Source organism: Strix uralensis, chromosome 3 (assembly GCF_047716275.1).
Source record: "Strix uralensis isolate ZFMK-TIS-50842 chromosome 3, bStrUra1, whole genome shotgun sequence".
NCBI lineage: Eukaryota > Metazoa > Chordata > Aves > Strigiformes > Strigidae > Strix > Strix uralensis.
The window spans coordinates 112,886,400-112,903,209 of NC_133974.1; the positions used below are offsets into that span (position 1 = coordinate 112,886,400).

Consider the following 16,810-nt stretch of genomic DNA (forward strand, 5'->3'; position numbering starts at 1 on the left):
GATGATCTAGATGTGGCACCTAATACTAGACCACAGTCAACAGCGTCTCTCTGTACCTACTGGTACAGGCACACCTCATAGCTAGGCCTAACGAAATAAGCCTGCTGGCCTGAAAGCCATGGCTGACAGCAGCATGAGGTAGGTGAGAACCTGGTTCACTCAACCACTGCTTTATACACAGTATGTAGAAACCTCATACAACGTTGAAGTTAACCCATATATAATTTTCTTATTTTCAGAGTATCTGGGTGATCACGTCAGAGGGAGTTTCTTGTGTATCTTATCGCCCAAGAAGGAAGCCAGAGGTTTTCCTCTGTTTGGTGTTTAATGTTACAATATATGACTAAGGGCATTTGGCTTAGAAGCGTTTGCCTGTAGCTTTGAGTTTCATTCTCTTCTCTTTTTTTTTTTATAAGAGCTTGTTACTGTTGGTTGATTATTTTACTTTCATATAATGCATAGGACCTAGATTTTTAGAAGTTGGTGATCCAGGTGAGATGAACAGTACCTGCATTCACACATCATATTCACCTGCATTGGTTTACTGGTCATAAATACTACAGAGCAGATAAATCCCTTTAACTTTGCTAATGAACTATCCACGGGACTATATTAGTGAATATTCAACTTACAACTAAAACAAGTTCACTGACCAAAATACAACACTTTGAATCAGCAACACCGAGTGCCAGTGATGACACTACCTGAAGACCCAAGCCTGAAATGCAAAGGAAAAGCAGGGAACCGGAGTGTCCTCTCCTTTCAAATCTGCTACAACCTTGGTTTCCATTTCCTAGAAAACCACTAATAAGGCATGAACTTACTGAGAAATTGCAATCAGTTTTACCCTTACCAGAATTTAATACACTCCATCAGATAATTAAAATTGCAAGACTGTAAGGTAAATGTTCTACAGGGTCTTTGGCTGACTGACAGCAAAAGAAAACACAGAGACAATGTGACGGTGATTTAGAATTAAGATGGAATAGCTGAACATGGCAATACATCCTGACTTCTTTGAAGGGTTATCTATAAACATTAGATGTACACCAGTAAATTTTAACTACTGTACCTTCATCGTGCATATTTAACTCCTTGACAATTATGCAATATAGCCCAGAACATTTGGATTGATATCTCTGCTGAAACTGAAGACAAGAAACATTTTATATATTGCTAAGTGACTGTCCAAGAGTATTTAATGGGTTCCAATGAAGATGTAACAAAGGTATATCCAAGATAATGGAAGAAACTGTTCTCCAGCTGTGTTTATTAGGAAATACATCACTATTAAATCTTAATCCGTTCTATAAGAAAATAAGCAAAAGAGGTATAACTGTAGCAAGAAGTATAGGCTTATTAGAAGAAGATCTAAAAATACCTTTATTTCACAATTGGATTAGAGGTATGACAGACTGTGACACATAGCAAAAAAGGTCCGTGCCATTAATCAAGGAATCTAAAATTTGAAAAAATGTGTGTGTGTGCAGAAGAATCATTTCATAAACACATTTAAGTGAATATGATATAATAAATTGAGCCTATGGACATGTGCTGAATAAATATTTATGATAGCAGTAAAATGTGCTTATTATTTCAGAGTTTTCTCCGTGACAGGTAATGATTTTTTTCTCTTCTAATTACAATTCAGTGCTACATCTTTATTTTTAGTTTGTCTACTGCATATATGCACCAAACATATACTGTATGAAAAAATAACATTTTTAAAATGCCACAAAATCAAACACTTCATACCACACTGCAAATCAGGAGTCCGAGGAAACAAATCGCCCTAGTACCTCAAAAAGCTACTAAAATATCTCATTAACATTAAGTTTCTATTAGGTGAGAGTAATGCTCCCCAATTTCTCATCTCTTTCTGCCGTCAGTGAAGAAAATTATAGAGATGCTAAAGAAACAAAAGAACAGTGATTCAAATTTTATGCCTAATAAACTTTGCTCGGAGGGACTAAACAGACTTCACTGGTGCAGAGATTCTGTAGTGGACAAATTCCATCCTGACCACTTTTACGTATATTGTTAGTGTGCGCTCATCCATCGGACTCACAGTAAAATATGGGCTTTTAGGGACAATCTTCAACCCCATCCTCTGGCAAACCTTATTTGCAGCCCCTCCTCTCTACAGAGATCCCTCATGCCAATGCAATATGAATAAGGATTTCAGTACATGAGGAACAGCTTATTAATTTTACACAGCTCTTGAGCTATTTTGAAACCTACCCTGGAGAGTACTGTCAGCAGTAGAGAGTGATTATTTCCTCAGCTTTCTTGTCTTTTTCTATTCAATCCATCTGCTTAGCACAATGGGCTCACAACCTCTGACTGAAATTTCTAGACGCCACCATAATACAAACATATTAAGAATTATAACATCCGCTAGGATAAGAAGTAAAAGACACACAATGTAATGTATTACTCAAAAAAACCCCCATGAAATTATGAAACAAAGTTAATGCTGACCTTCCCTCTGTGACTTGTTGACTCTTCACATCTGTTGGCATTACACATGGTAAATCACACAGACTCACTGCAAACTAAAAAGCCTTGTCCCAGCCATTCTCACAAATAATGGCCTGTGAAACCATTCTGATGAACTGCTAATTATCCTAACAGTTCTACAGTAACATATGAAAGCAACTAATCCTTTCAAACAAAGCTAGATGTGTCTTCCCTGCAGGAAATCCTCACCCCATTCACATTCACTTATGAAACAGAAAATACTGGCCTACTGATGCCAATATTCAAATATCCAGAGCAATTACATAGAGAGGGAACATTTAAATGGCAAACAGTATCTGTAAAACAAAAGGACAAGATGTGAAGCCACCAGTTCAACTCTAGACTCAACGCATTATGACTGTCCTTCTCACTTAATAGACATCAGATATCATGAGCCTGGAATCACAAGACTAGCAGAGAACAATATTTAAAGGAACTGCCCCCGATATGGCCCCAAAAATGTAAGCACTGACGAGGAGTTTGGAAAGATTCGACTTCTACCATAAGACAGGCAAGGCTCATCTGTGAAGGCATGAAAGCTCTAAGCTTGGTGTGCTGTCATACACAAACAGCAGTATTTTATGCCTTTTCTACATCTAAAATAATTACAATAGCTCTAAAAAAATCAAACCAAATAACCGAGAAAAACTCCCTGTTAAAAAAAAAAAAAAAATCACAAATTTTCACAGGGAGAAAATATTTCCGTTTTTCTTTTTTTGAACAAAGGCATGCTCTTCCTGCTCGACCCATTTTCCTTTTGTTCTTCCCCTCCCCCTTTTCTTTGCAACACCCTTTTTCTTTTTTTCACAAATCGGTTCTGTTAATCCCACAGTATGACCTACACACCCAAGGAAGGAAGAACGGTATTTGTTCAGTAACTAGCACATTGTTTTAATGGTCCTGGGTCTTAGTATTAACACAATACAATAGAACTAAACAGCCATGCAGAACTCGGCGAGTCTTTGTTTAACTCCTTTTCCCATTTCAGGCTGCTGGGTGACTTATGGCTGACACATTTAGATAGGTAAAGCTGTGTATTTCTGAAATAAACTGGATGGCTATTCATTAACAAGCACAAGTAAAGGCTGAACAGAATAATCCTTAACCTCTGCTGCGCTTAGTACTTTGGTTGACACACAGCTGTGGGAAAAGCACTACCCAATGAATTGCTTATGGAGGGATGACTGAGGCATGGCATACGCTAACCCAGCATGGAATCTGCTTTAAGCTATGCCAATTGACAACAGAGCGTTACACACTCTGGCCATGCCCCAGATACGTCTCTTGTATCGTGGGCAAGTGCACAAGAGACACAGAGGGAATTTTCAGATGGCCAATCTGACCACTGCATGATTTCTTTGAATCATTCAAGAGGGAACACAAATGAGAAGCTGATTTACCATGCCTCAGCTCCTCTCCATGAAAGGGGAATAACCATTCCAGACAAGCCTACTGCCAAGATACGCTCTAGTGCTGGAGGAATACCAGTGCGTGTGCAGGATAAGGGTTAATGTATGTATGCCACTTTTTGACTTGACAGTTAGAAACAGAGGTTTTTTAGCAATGTTGAACTGATTTACTTACCTAAGCATCATTCAGTAATAATGACTGCTCCTTCTCTCCCCCTGATTTTCCTTTTTTCCAAACTATACTTTGGCAATTAACTCACCCCTACAGAAGACTAAAGTACCACCACACACTATATGCATATGTAAATTTACTCCTAGATTACATATAATTCTTCTTTTTGTTTTTCTTCCAATTCAGATAGTTACATTTTGGAAAAAGGGAAAAAAGAGAAGAGTGATTATCACATAGCCAGCAGAGATCAAGTTAATGACCTGAAACAAACAGAAAATACTTGCAAAATCCTGACATATTTATTTACTCACACCACACTTGCTATGACCAGTTTAGGTTGAGGCTTTCTCACATCTCTAGCAGTGACTTTGTACTGAAACAGTGACATTTGTCCCTAGTTGAAGTGCCAGCAAAAGCCATATGAGATACACAGATTGCACTGAAACCCACCTTCCTAAAGTCTAAACTCCCTGACAGGCAAATTTAATCCTACAAGTACAACGAATAGATAGGATCTGAGAAGTCTTCAGTTGAGTCACTTGCAATTTATATCAGCGCTAATAACTGTCATATCTAAAGTAACTGCCTCCATAGATCTCTAGCAGATGTATCACATTTTTTTCCCCCATTTAATTATTTACCTTTGCTGACCTCAGGCTCTTTGAAACTCAGTTCCTGCACACACGTAGAAATTGCATTTTCATTTAGATAATCATACAACTCGTAAAATCACTGCCAGCTACAAACTGAAATTTCAGTGTCTGAGTTAAGATATTTACAGGCCACTATTCTTCTTAACAGACCAACAACTCCTCTTATCTGCATGCTTAACTACAGTTTTGCAATGTCTTGCACAGTAAGATATTCAAACATCTCACTCTAAGATGTTTGTTTTTGCTGTTGTTGCTGCAAAATAATGTTGTTACTATTCTTTCCTCACCAACTTCTCCCTCTAAATGCCATACAGTGGATTTTACTATATTCATGTCAGACAACAGCTAAATCTGTCAAATTGTGCTGAGTGATGAAAAGCAAGCTTTATGAGCTAATGTGAGAAGATTTCTACAAAAGTTAAAAATTATCATTACAAAAATTGTTCTGGCTATAATCTTAGTGAATGACTGGCTTTCTATTAGAAGTCAGCACAGTCGAAATGATCATTTGGACTACATACCCTCATACATAACACATCCTAGCCAACAATTTCTAATGAAACTATATTGCTTGTTTCTTTATCACAGTACTTGAAAAATAAAGTCTTTTTTTTTGATAGAGCATAAATTGAGCAGTCATACTCCTGCAACTTAAGCAGAATTTCCAAGTAATAAAAAAATTGCTTGGAAAAACTTCCAAGCAATAATATAATGGCCATATAATGTTTTATTTAACCTCACTTGATATAACAGATTATTTAGGAAGACGGACATTCACAGCGTTTATATCTTTTTTAGAATAATCAATAGCGGTATTTGAGAGCTGCTCTGAATGCCAGGGTTGGGGTCCATGCCCCAGGCAGATTTAAAATCCACAGCAAGGCAAACTGCAAACACAAACCAGCCCGAGAAGTGCATGGGTGGAAGGATGGGGCTTGGATGAGAGCCACAGCATGTTCTGACCAACTGGGACACCAGGATTTTAGGACACATCCATTTAGACACAGCCAAAGGGGCTAATCTCACATCTGTTGTTTTGTCACAACTCCTAAACCCCTCTCTGTGGGTACTGAATATCCAAACCCAAAATAACAGCATGATTCAATTCATGCTCGTCTGTTTTCCATAAATATGGCAATTCATTATTTTCGCAGAAAGCTGCCTCATATTTCTTGTCATGTGAAATAAAGTGAACACATCTATTAACTGCATCAAACCTATTTTAAAAATACATGTGTTTGCATTATTATTTGCAATATTTCATTCACAGCTTAAAAAGAATTGTTTTGGTGGAGGGAGACTGCATCAGAAGTGCTGCGTGCATGAGAGACATCCTATCTGACAGAGGCACCACAGATCAGGTCAAGCAGTGGAAATTTTGTGCTTGACCTCACTAAGACCAAATCAGGCCCAGGACAATGATTAGAAACAGGATCTTTTGCCCTCTATTCCTTCATATCTCCTCATGCCCACTCGTCAGCGAGGGGAAGCCAAGCCCATGGCTATTTCTCCTCATCTCCTTTCCATCTATCTCCCAGCGCTCTAGAGTTGCTGTTACTGTGAAAGTCAACCAACTCCAGTGATTCAGCAACGCAAACATGGATTAAGACTATACCTGATTCCTCTTCAAGGTAGAGAAAGTTTCTCAGAGTTTTTTGAAGTTTCTCCAAGTCTAGTCATTCTCTGCTCTTCTTTATTTTACAATTGCAGATGAGCTGAATTAATGAAGTAAATTAGAGAAGCCCTAACTCAGTTGCAGAACATATAAAAGAACATATTTGGAAAGCAGTCAGCTTGCTTTAGAAGCATGTTGGCGTTTCTTTGCAGATACAGCTGCAGTAAAACAGAGCTAAAGAAAGAGTTAACACTTCTGTCATTTCTGAGTAGGTGTCTGAGCACATCCCCTGCTAAGGCCCCAGAACAGCAGAATGCTCTGAGCAAATCTTCTATTGCTGAGCCCATCTCTCCATGCTTGAGCAGCAAGCTCTTCAGGAAATACCTATGTATGTATTTAAAAGGAAGACTCCTCATTGTGCCGCTTACAGTTCAAATATGTGGAAAGAAAAAAAAAAAAAAAAAGACTATGCACATTCCTCACCCCTTCAGGTAAACCCTGCCTCAGTTTCAACATTGTCTTGCCTTCTGAGATACGGATATCATCTATCTATTGTATGTGTACATTTCTCTTATCAAGCAAGCGCCAGAAATGGTAAAGCTTTTTGACTCTTATTCTACCTACAGAGCACGAGCCAGTCACACCCTTAATCTGGGCTCTTTTGATAGATTTGGACAGTTCAGTGCTTACAAGAATTCAGAACCAATTTCTACAGTTTTTATGGTGATTCAGAATCATGGGCCAGAGATGGTGTCTGCTAAGCATGGCATCCTCCCCACCACCTTATCCCAGCTCTACGGAGCAACATCCAGCAGCACTACTTCCACTCTCCTCCTTTCCCACTTTATTTCACTGGCTCATTTTTTCTGTCAATGAGGGGGAAGGGAGTAATTAATTATATTGTTCTGATGAATTATATCTGTGGCTAACGAATATCATCACTGAGTATTTTTTAACATTTTCAACTCTTAGAGAAATGCTCTCTTTTTCAGCTTAAACCTATGGACCATTTTCTAACTACGAGGAAACATCTGTGATATGGCACACGCTTGTGCACAAAGGTATATAAAGTTATGAGAAAGAGGGGGGAAACCACCTCTAGACACCCATGTTGCTATTCAGAAAGAAAAAAACGTCTACATTATGGTAAATACATAGCCTCTCTTCTTTACCTTTGTTACTTTTAACTTTATAGAACAGCACTGTTATTTATAATACACTTTCTTTCATCAAATCAGATTGTTCCATTCTACTTATAATCACAGCTACATTCACAAGTCAACTTATTATCACAGCAAGATCTATCAGCTCTGCCTACACTGTATTTACAAATAGAAAGGAAGTTGTTAGCTTAGAATTTGCTACAGATACTGTGGCAGACCTGAGGACATCAAACTTAATAACAGAGATAAATTAACTGATACTGGGGAAAGACAAGGAAGAGGTCAGTAATGTCATCTTGATTACTCAGAAAGGTTAAGAACTATTGCAAGCTTTGACTAAAGAGAACACAACAGATTAACTTCAGTGGACCACACTATGTGACCCACTGAAAATATAATAATCATGCATATCATTCTATGGTTAACCATGGTAATGGCCATCTGTGGGAGAAAGCTGAGAAAATACTAGGACTGTAGAATTGGTTGTGCTTACTCACACTGGGCACTGCAGCTGTACATCAGTTTCGTCTACAGAGTTCACCCCTGGACTAAAATGAAGAGACAGAAAGAAATTTCCCTTAAAGCCAAGTCAACTTCTTGCTATCAGAAAAAATCCATCTCTGAAAGTTCAAAACAGCAGGAAGTACACCGTATTAAATGCTAAATTAATTTCTTCTGATAACTTATTTTAAACGGTATTTGATTAAAAGACAATAAAACATGCTTTATATCTAGGAAAACATGGTTACTGCAGGCTGAGGCAAAAGTGGTATTGCTGGTAAGTGACAACAGAGTGTTGTTATTTATTTAGCTCTTGTAAAGGCACCCCAGTCAATCAATAGCTGTGCATGTACTAAGGCAGTAGGGCTTGTATAAAGCTGCTTATCAGATATCCATGAGCAACGTTCCACTTTTGATTACAGTGCTCCAGACTGTCCGCAATACTGCTGAAGACTGTATGCCTCTTTGACAAGCCATAGATAGAAACAACACTGCTAATACGCGTAGCTAACTGCACAGCCAATTAACCACTATGCTGACTGGAATTGCTTTGTTATTCGTTTTATTCCAACTGATGTTAATACTTTGGCAGCTGATGGGGATAATAATTGATGCAGCATATTGGAAATTTTGAAAGGGGATATAAAATTTATATAATTTAAAGACGCAGAGAAAGCTGCTATGCTTTACAGTCTTAAAACATGAAAATGTCTGTTATGTGTAAGAAGTACTCAGAGCAAGAGAACTACTAAGTATTTAAAAATCCGTGAATGAAAAAGAAATGTAAAAAAAGAAGACTGTGATATACAAACAGTTTGAAAAAAACATTTAAAAACATCTCTCTAAAAAAAGGCAATTATAACATGACGATGAGACTTTTTCACTTCTACCTCTAATATCACATTGAGTAACAGTGCTTGAACATCTGGAAACATTTACATTTGATGTTTTAATCAAAATACAACCCTTTTCTGCAACATAACAAGCACATTCTAAGTGCAAAATACCATCTCATTTACCCTAATCCCTAAAAATACTTGCTTCATTATCATTATACACAAAAATAGCAATTCCAGTATATTTTTTAAAAGGTAAAAGGCCATAAAATTAATTTTGCCTACACTAATAAGTCTTTCCTTGCAGTTTTCTCACAAAGCTAAAATACTATCTATACATCATATGCACATCTTTCAAAGCTGTTTTGGTCATATTTTTCACGATGGTGGTATAAATGATTTCACTGCAGTACTGCCATTCTGGTCCTGCTATTCTTACTTAGTGAAAGCTCCTCTGGAGTTCAACAGGCATCTTCACTGCACAAGGGCTGCCCGATCGAGCCCGCAGTGTGGTACTCCACTAACAGCGAGATGGGGATTCTGCTACAGGAGTCTCTCTGAATGGACATAACGTGGATGAACCCAGTACACATGAACTTCAGCAACAATGGTGAAGTGGAGACTGGAAGAAGCTGGCCTAGTTCAGAAGTGGGAGATCAGTACGCATGTCCCTGCTGCCACATCACGTTCTGGATAGAAAAGACTGGAGGAGGGAACGTGCTCAACCTCAGCTCCCACCTCCAAAACGTGTCAACTCTTCTTCCTCAAAGCCCTCATTTTCTACAAGCTCTTCTTCCTGCTCAGGAATTTTGCTTTTGAAGCACTTTCTCACCCCCCTCTGCTCAACCTCTTAAATTTCTCTACTGTTCCACCACACAAGTCCCTAGCACTTCCCACCCCAAACTACCACTTTCTTAGTAACTGTCCCCAATACCCTATTCCCTCTCCTTCAGACTGCCTCTGCTCCTCCTAAACACTGGCTTATATCTCAGTCATAAGTCTCATCGAGTCAAGTCCCTCCTGGCACCATGCTGACCCAGGCCCTTAAATGTACAATCCCTACACATACTGCTCAGCTCTTTCTGTTCTGCCTGTGAGCACATCAATCCTATTCCCTCCCCATTTCTGCCTTTTCTTTCCAAGCACATGCACATACCAACATGCAGATTTCATTAGTCACCTCCTGGCTCCTAGTCTGGCAGATTTTAAAAACCCAGAATCAACTTACATTTATCAGAAAACAGCCTGAACAGGATCCTAAGAACACAGAAAGAAGAAATAGCTAGAAGAAATGGACACACTGCGCTTGTCATTTGGTAACTGAATGAGGAATTGGGAGCCCATAAAAGGCCCAGCCCAGTAGAGACCAAAGAGGTGTTTGCAGGAAGAAAGGGGTGAATGAGGATGGTGACAGCCATCCATATGGCTACACTTCTAACTTCTTATTCAGCATGCAATTTACTTCACTCATGATCCATTGTGTTCCTGGATTCTTAAAGACATTGTCTTTCTTCATTTAAAGTTACTGAGAAAGTTGCAATCTCTTTCTTTTTACGTGGGCTTTGCCATGGACGGTCCATGGTTTTACAATCTAGAGGCACTGCAGTATGAGCTACTCGGTCTACTCCAAAACAAGATCGCATGGTAGATACAGCTGTAACAACAGCAATAGCCTTATTCTTAAATGGAGCAAGGAGATATGAACGTAAATCACCAAAAAACCCACGTGCTGCAGAGACCACTCAGTGGCAAGCGCAGAGCAGCCTAGGACTTGCATTTGTGAACATTAGTCTCTCCCTTACTTCTCTGTACTTCTTTTTTATGTTGCTGATGTCATGATCCAGATAATTATTTTCTTATTCCTTCCTGTGGTTAAACTTTTGATTCTTTCAGCCATCTTTCACCTTCCTGAGTTTAATGAGAGTCAGAAAGCAAAGTCAAAAAATCATCTGGTCAACCTTGAAAGATGTTTAATTCTTACTTTTAGTATATTTGAAAACTATGTGCTGGACTACTTTTTGTTTAACAGGGTGAGCTAATTACTTGGTTGGAATTCTGTTTATGTCTCTGTGAGGCACAATATTGTCCACTAAAACCACATGAGGTCATACGACTAAGCAAAATCCCAGCAAAATTACATGACGAGTGTTAGCAGCAAGACTGTGGTCTGGTTTTTCGAAAGAAGTGGAAAAAACCCAACCATGTTGGGCTTTTGGCTTTGCTTATAGTATTAGCTGGAATTGGGTTGGCTCAAGGAAAACTGAAAGAATAAAAAAATCAAGGCATTTGCCGAGAGGATGGGGGTGGCAGGGCTAGCAGGTGCCAGGGGTAGAGGAGGAGGGTGCGGATGGCTGAGGACTGTGGTGACATTTATTGAATGCCCAGGCAGTGATTGTTTCTCCTTCCTTTGACACTTCTGATTCACAGTATTAGAGAGCAATGCTTTCATCAGGGATCGACTAATTCACCTACCCTAAAAGCTCTTTTCAACTTTTAACGGGTATGATGCTACAAAAAGCTGACCAAGTAACACAAAAGCAGGTATGAGGTCACCATGAAGACTGCAACGTTTATGTACAACTGTGTTAGACTAGAACAGGGCAACGGCAAAACTGAATGGAGCTAATGCTGAAGGATACAAGCCCGAGAATCAAATTCTCACTCTCACCTGGCCAAGCCAGCTGGGGCTGGGGATGCTGGAGAAGGGCACACCGATGCCTGGGTAAGGAATAAGCACCCCCCGACCCCTCACCCAGTTCCCTCCGACTGATGTTTAGAAATGCAGTGATGGGCTCCACAGGAGCTGTGTCCAACCCTGCTCAGCCGGAAGGAGAAATGCTTCTGTCAGGCTTATAGAAGCAAATGGGAACACCTCTCTGAAGAATTAATAATGAAAGGAATTAGATGTTTTAAAACACTGTCAGATAGTAGAATTTCTGATAAACACAGAAAAGCAGATGTTTAGAGCTATCAAGTAAACATTCTGAAATGCCTTCTTATGACATGTAACATCGTTCATTTTATAAAATCAGCTACTTAACTTCTGGAGAGGCTCCTGGGCTTCCCTATGAAGTCCTTAAGTGGCAGCTCCACCACTTCATCTTTCATTTGCTTTAACAAGACTTGTTTCTCCTGACAAAGCTGCCTTTTTACACCATCACCCTTTGACTGGGTCCAAGGTAATGTTTTAAAAATTGCCAAAAGGTGTGATTTTAAAATGCATTCTAAGGAACTGTAGCTGGTACCTCTACAGTCACGTTTCTTTTCCCCTCATTCTTTTAGCCTTCCCTCAAATTAATAGCAAGCCCCTAAATGATGTTCCTATATGGGCAGAAACTGAAAGAATAATAAGCACAGACATATACGTGGACACACATACATCTTTAATTTTCCCCTTTAAGCGCAGACAGTATAGAACATGCAGCATTCTCAATCTTGCACTGCCTCAGTGCACTACAGAGGAGAGTGGTGGCCTGAATTTCTCAGTCTTTTTTTTTTTTTTTTTTTTAATTAGACCAGGCATCTTAACTTTTTATATATATTAACAAAATGCTTAAGAAAAGCCATTTCTGTGCACTTTGCCTTTTCTAGCACTTGAGTATTAAAGGGTATTTAGCACACAGTGAGAATTTTCAGGTAAACAATACTACCGTACCCACTAACGCTGGCATTGTTAATCACTGAAAAAAATCCAATAAATCCTAACTACCTCGTGCCTGCAACTAGGTCATCTCGCACAGAGATGCAAAGGCTAAGTGTAAGATCTGTTTTTTACTTTGCAAAGCTTGTAAATGACATCGCATGATCGTGCAAATGAAGCAAGGCAAGATGAGAAAATGAAGAAGAATGAAGCTGTATAATCTAATCAGCAGCCAACAAGGGTTTTTCTTTATCTTCTTTCCCTCCCTCGGAGACAAAGGGAGGCTTTAAATCTTAAAACACAGTCTGGTGTTTCGCTTTCTTTTACAGCTTTTGGTAACGCTGAACATATGCATATCTGTTTTGCATGTATTTATGTACAGGTTCACATAAGTATGCTTGCAAAAAGAAAAACTGTTAACAGGGCTGTTTAAAGGGCACCGAAGCAGCTTCCTGGCACTTCAGAAAGTAAGTACCGGAGCACTGTGATTCTTAAGCAGAACGCATTCGCACCTGAAAACAATTTTATCTCCGTCCCTTTGCTGAGCGCTCGGCGGGGATTAGTTCCCCTTCTCAGTGCCCAGGCGCTGCCTCCTTCCCCGATGCCCCGTATAATGAGCTGACCTTTGCTTTAGTTCAGCGACTTCCGACCAAGGTAATGAATTGGAAGGAGCAATTCAAGGCACAGCCGAGCTCGCTCCCCGCCCCTCGCCCCCGCGGGGTCCCTGGGCGCCCTGCCCGGCCCTGCCCTGCCCGCGGCACACAGACCCCGGCCGCCGGGCCGTTTGCTCCGGGGTGCGGGACCCGGCGGGGGAGCCGGAGCTGCCGAGGCGCTCCCACCCGGGGGCCGCGACTCCGGGCGGCGGAGGCGCCTCCGGGCTGGGGTCCCCAGCCGGCTCCCTCTGCGGCGGGAGGGGTGCGGGGGAGCCTCCCCGCCGCCGCCTCCCCCCCGGCGGGGCTCCACGGGGACGCCGGCTGCCCCGGCATTGTCCCCCGGCGGGCTGGTGGCCAGCCGAGCGCCCCCCCCGCCGCCGCCGCCCCCGCCCCGCCCCGGCGGGCGGCTCCTCGTCCCCGAGCCGGGAGCGGCGGGACGGGCCCGCACCCCGCCCGAGGGGGCTCCCGGCGGGACCGGCCCCGCCGCCCCTCCCTCCCCCGGCCCCAGCCCGCGGGGTGCCGGCCCCCCGCAGAGCCGAGCATGCAGGCACCGAGCGGCGTCCAGACCCACCGTGTCCGCCTCGCAAGGAAGCCGGTGACCTGTAGATAGCGATAGGCACTGAGTGGTGCTTGCTGCTGCCATGGAAATGGTGAATGTGGTGAGCGCCCAAACTGGAGGCGCCCCACGCCACCCCAAGGAGGCCGCTGAGAGTGAGCGGGACTATCCAGAGCAGGGCCAAGCGGCCCCCGGCGCTGCCGCTGCCGGCGGGTCCCGGCTCCGGGCTGCCCCTGAGGAGCCCCCCCATCCTCCGGTGCGCGGCGATCGGCCCGCGGCGTCCCCGGGAGCAGCCGCGGCCGCGGAAGCAAACTTTGGGCAGAGGCGCTCGCACACCGCACCCGGCGCTGGCTGCAGCTCACCGCACCAGGCGAGCCATCCCTGCCCTTCGGGAAAGCTTGTGAGGATCCTTTTCGCCAGGTCTTCTTCTACCCAAAACAATCCGAGACATAGTCAGAGGCGGAGAATCCAGGCAGCTCAGAGCCTTCGCAAAGAGGTGGAAGAGGGGAAAAGCCCCGCGCTCAAGCAGTCGCTAGTTTCGGCTTTCCCGGGGCTGGTGCTCATTAACAATACTCCACAGTTGCAAGGGCTACGAGAGTGCCAAGCATTCCCCCATCCTCAGTAATCCACAGTGTAGCCAATCATGCCACATTTCTGCTAAGAAAGAAAAAAGGGGATGCCACTCCATCAGCCAGCGCTGGGAAAGCAGAGAAAAATCAAACTGCTGCTCTTCCCTCCATTCATCTCCAAACTGGTGAGCCCTCGCCGAGCGAGCTCTCCCCGGCGCACACACACACACACACACACACACACGCACACGCCGCCAGACAATAATCAGGCTGCTCCGGCAATCTCAGTGGTCTGACTATTGACAGTAATACCCGAGGATGTTTTCAGGGAGAATAGTGCACCCTTATGAAAGAAGCTGGGGGGGGAAGAAAAAAAAAAAAAAACATGCTTGCGAAGAGCAGGGCTATGCAAATCTGCAGTCTCCAAACAGCAAATCGCTGAAGCTCGGATGCAATGCAGAGGACGAGCCTATGTTAAAGAGGGAGGCTGAGTTCAGCTCCCACACAGCCGCGCTGCCGCCCCTCCGCCTTTCGGGAGCCGCGCACCGGCGGAGCGGGGCTGGGGCGCGCGGAGGACGCGCGGAGGACGCGCACCCGCCGCTCACCCCCCCCGCGCCCAGCCGCGCCGCGCAGTCAGCAGCACGGCGGGAGCATTTCCCCTCCTCTGATAGTTCAGATGTACCAGTGTCTTGAAAAACCACTTTCATCTTAAAAAGAACGATTTCGGGTCTTTTAATTGGCCTAAACTTCGCCCATCAGATGTTTTCCTCTGCCTGTTCGAGCATCGGCTTTGATTATCCGGTAATTACACACCCGGCGCCTAACAAAGAGTTACCTTTGGTTTTTTTTGTTTGGTTGTTTTTTGTTGGTTTTTTCTTTCCCCCCCCCCCCCCCCCCGGCACTAAAGTACCGCACCTCGGCTGCCCACCGCAGACGCGGCCGCAAACTGGGCTGAAAAACCCACCGTTTCTGGGCTGACACCCCCCGTCACCCCCCCGCCAGCTGCAGGGCGGCGCCGGCAGCGCCCGCATCGCCCCCCGGGTGCGGGACCGCGACGCCGGCCCCGACAGCGGCGGGAAGGGGCGCTCCGCACCCCCCACCCCCCCGCAGCCGAGGGTGGGAGGTGTCACGGTTAAAAGCGAGGGTCTGGATTCGAGGGGAAGCCTTTCAGCCGCCGGCGGGCGCGGCGCGGGGGGCGCAGCCCCTGCAGTACCGCACCTGGGCACCGCAGGGTGCGGGAGCCGCGCGCTCCCGGCCCCCCTCGCCATCCCCCCGCCCTCCCCCGTCTCCATCCTGCCGTGGATCTTGTGCCGTGCCTTCAGCAGCATGAGATCATGGGTGCGGGGTGCGGATGCGTGAAAGGGAGAGGGCGAGCGGTGGGTGTGAGAATGCTTTTTTATACATTTCGCGTTAATTTAAACGAAAACCACTGCAATTTGCTGAAGCGCTTTCTAATTCACGCGGCTGAGAAGGGAAGTCACAACCCTTACTCAGCTGCGTAGGCTTAGGAGAGAGAAAAGCATTTCGCCCTGGCTCAGCTCAGCGCAGGGCTCAGCCCAGCGGAGGGCTCGGCTCAGCGCAGGGCTCGGCTCAGCGCAGGGCTCGGCTCAGCCCAGGGCTCAGCCCAGCCCAGCGCTGACCGCAGCCCCCAGCGGGGCGAAACGCCCTTCCCCGCGGGGCTGGGCCGGGGACTGCACACCCGGGGACCCCGAAACCCCTCGAACCCCCGCGAACCGGGGCGGGGAAGCGGCGGCGGGGGGACGGTGCCCCGGGGACGGTGCGTTTCACACCCCTCCCCGCCCGGCGGCGCCGCGCCGCAGCCTCGCCCGCACCCGAAGTTTTGCAAAGACGCCGAGGTAAACTGTAAAAAGATCTTAACGCAGTGATGAAAACACTCGGGGAAAAAAACCCCAAACAAACCAAAACCAAACAGAAAGCCACACCAAAAATCCCTGCTTAGCGCCCAAGCCCTTGCTGCGCCCCGGGGGGCGGGGGGGCTCCCGGCCGGCCCGCCAGGCTGGCCCCGGGGCAGCCCCCGCGAGGGGCTGCTCAGAAGGAAGGCGGTGACTTCCCCAACGTGTCTCAAGAAGCCTTAGTGTAGAAAGGGTAACAAACCCTAACTTTCCAAACTATCAGCTTGCAACTGCCATACACTGTCACCTCTTAATAAAATACAATAAATTCTCAAAGTTTCAGTTTAAGAAAGAAAAGTGAAAGAATTCTTAAAAGAAACATCAACCTGGATTTGCCAGCTCTCCCAAAATTAAAGCCCCTGATGTGTGTTTCCTGTTCATGCAAGTAATACGTGTTAGAAATTTTATCCATAAATACCATTAGGTTTTCTATCAATCTGACTCAGGAAACAAAATATTTCAGTCAGTCACTGGAACCAGTTTTTCAGTAAACTGTTCACACATTGCTGCCGTTTTAGAAACATGCAGTAGTTAACTGACTGTTCTTAATGATTCTAGACATCCTACAGACGAGTAACTTAAAATTGTTATCGCTTCTCTGAAATAGGAA

General features: G+C 44.4%; 1 protein-coding gene across 30 annotated transcripts in view; it reads right to left on the reverse strand.

The window, feature by feature from the left end:
* Window positions 1–16,810, reverse strand: part of NRXN1 (neurexin 1) — a 735,374-nt gene that overhangs the window by 273,428 nt on the left and 445,136 nt on the right. For 4 of the 30 annotated variants that reach the window (XM_074863992.1, XM_074863991.1, XM_074863990.1 and 1 more), the window contains exon 1: window positions 13,734–15,007. The exons of the other annotated variants lie outside the window; for them this stretch is intronic. In XM_074863992.1, coding sequence (XP_074720093.1) covers window positions 13,734–13,968 — 235 coding nt within the window. In that variant the 5' untranslated portion in view covers window positions 13,969–15,007. Of the gene's footprint in view, window positions 1–13,733; window positions 15,008–16,810 lie in introns of those variants that run through there. 30 annotated transcript variants of the gene reach the window in all.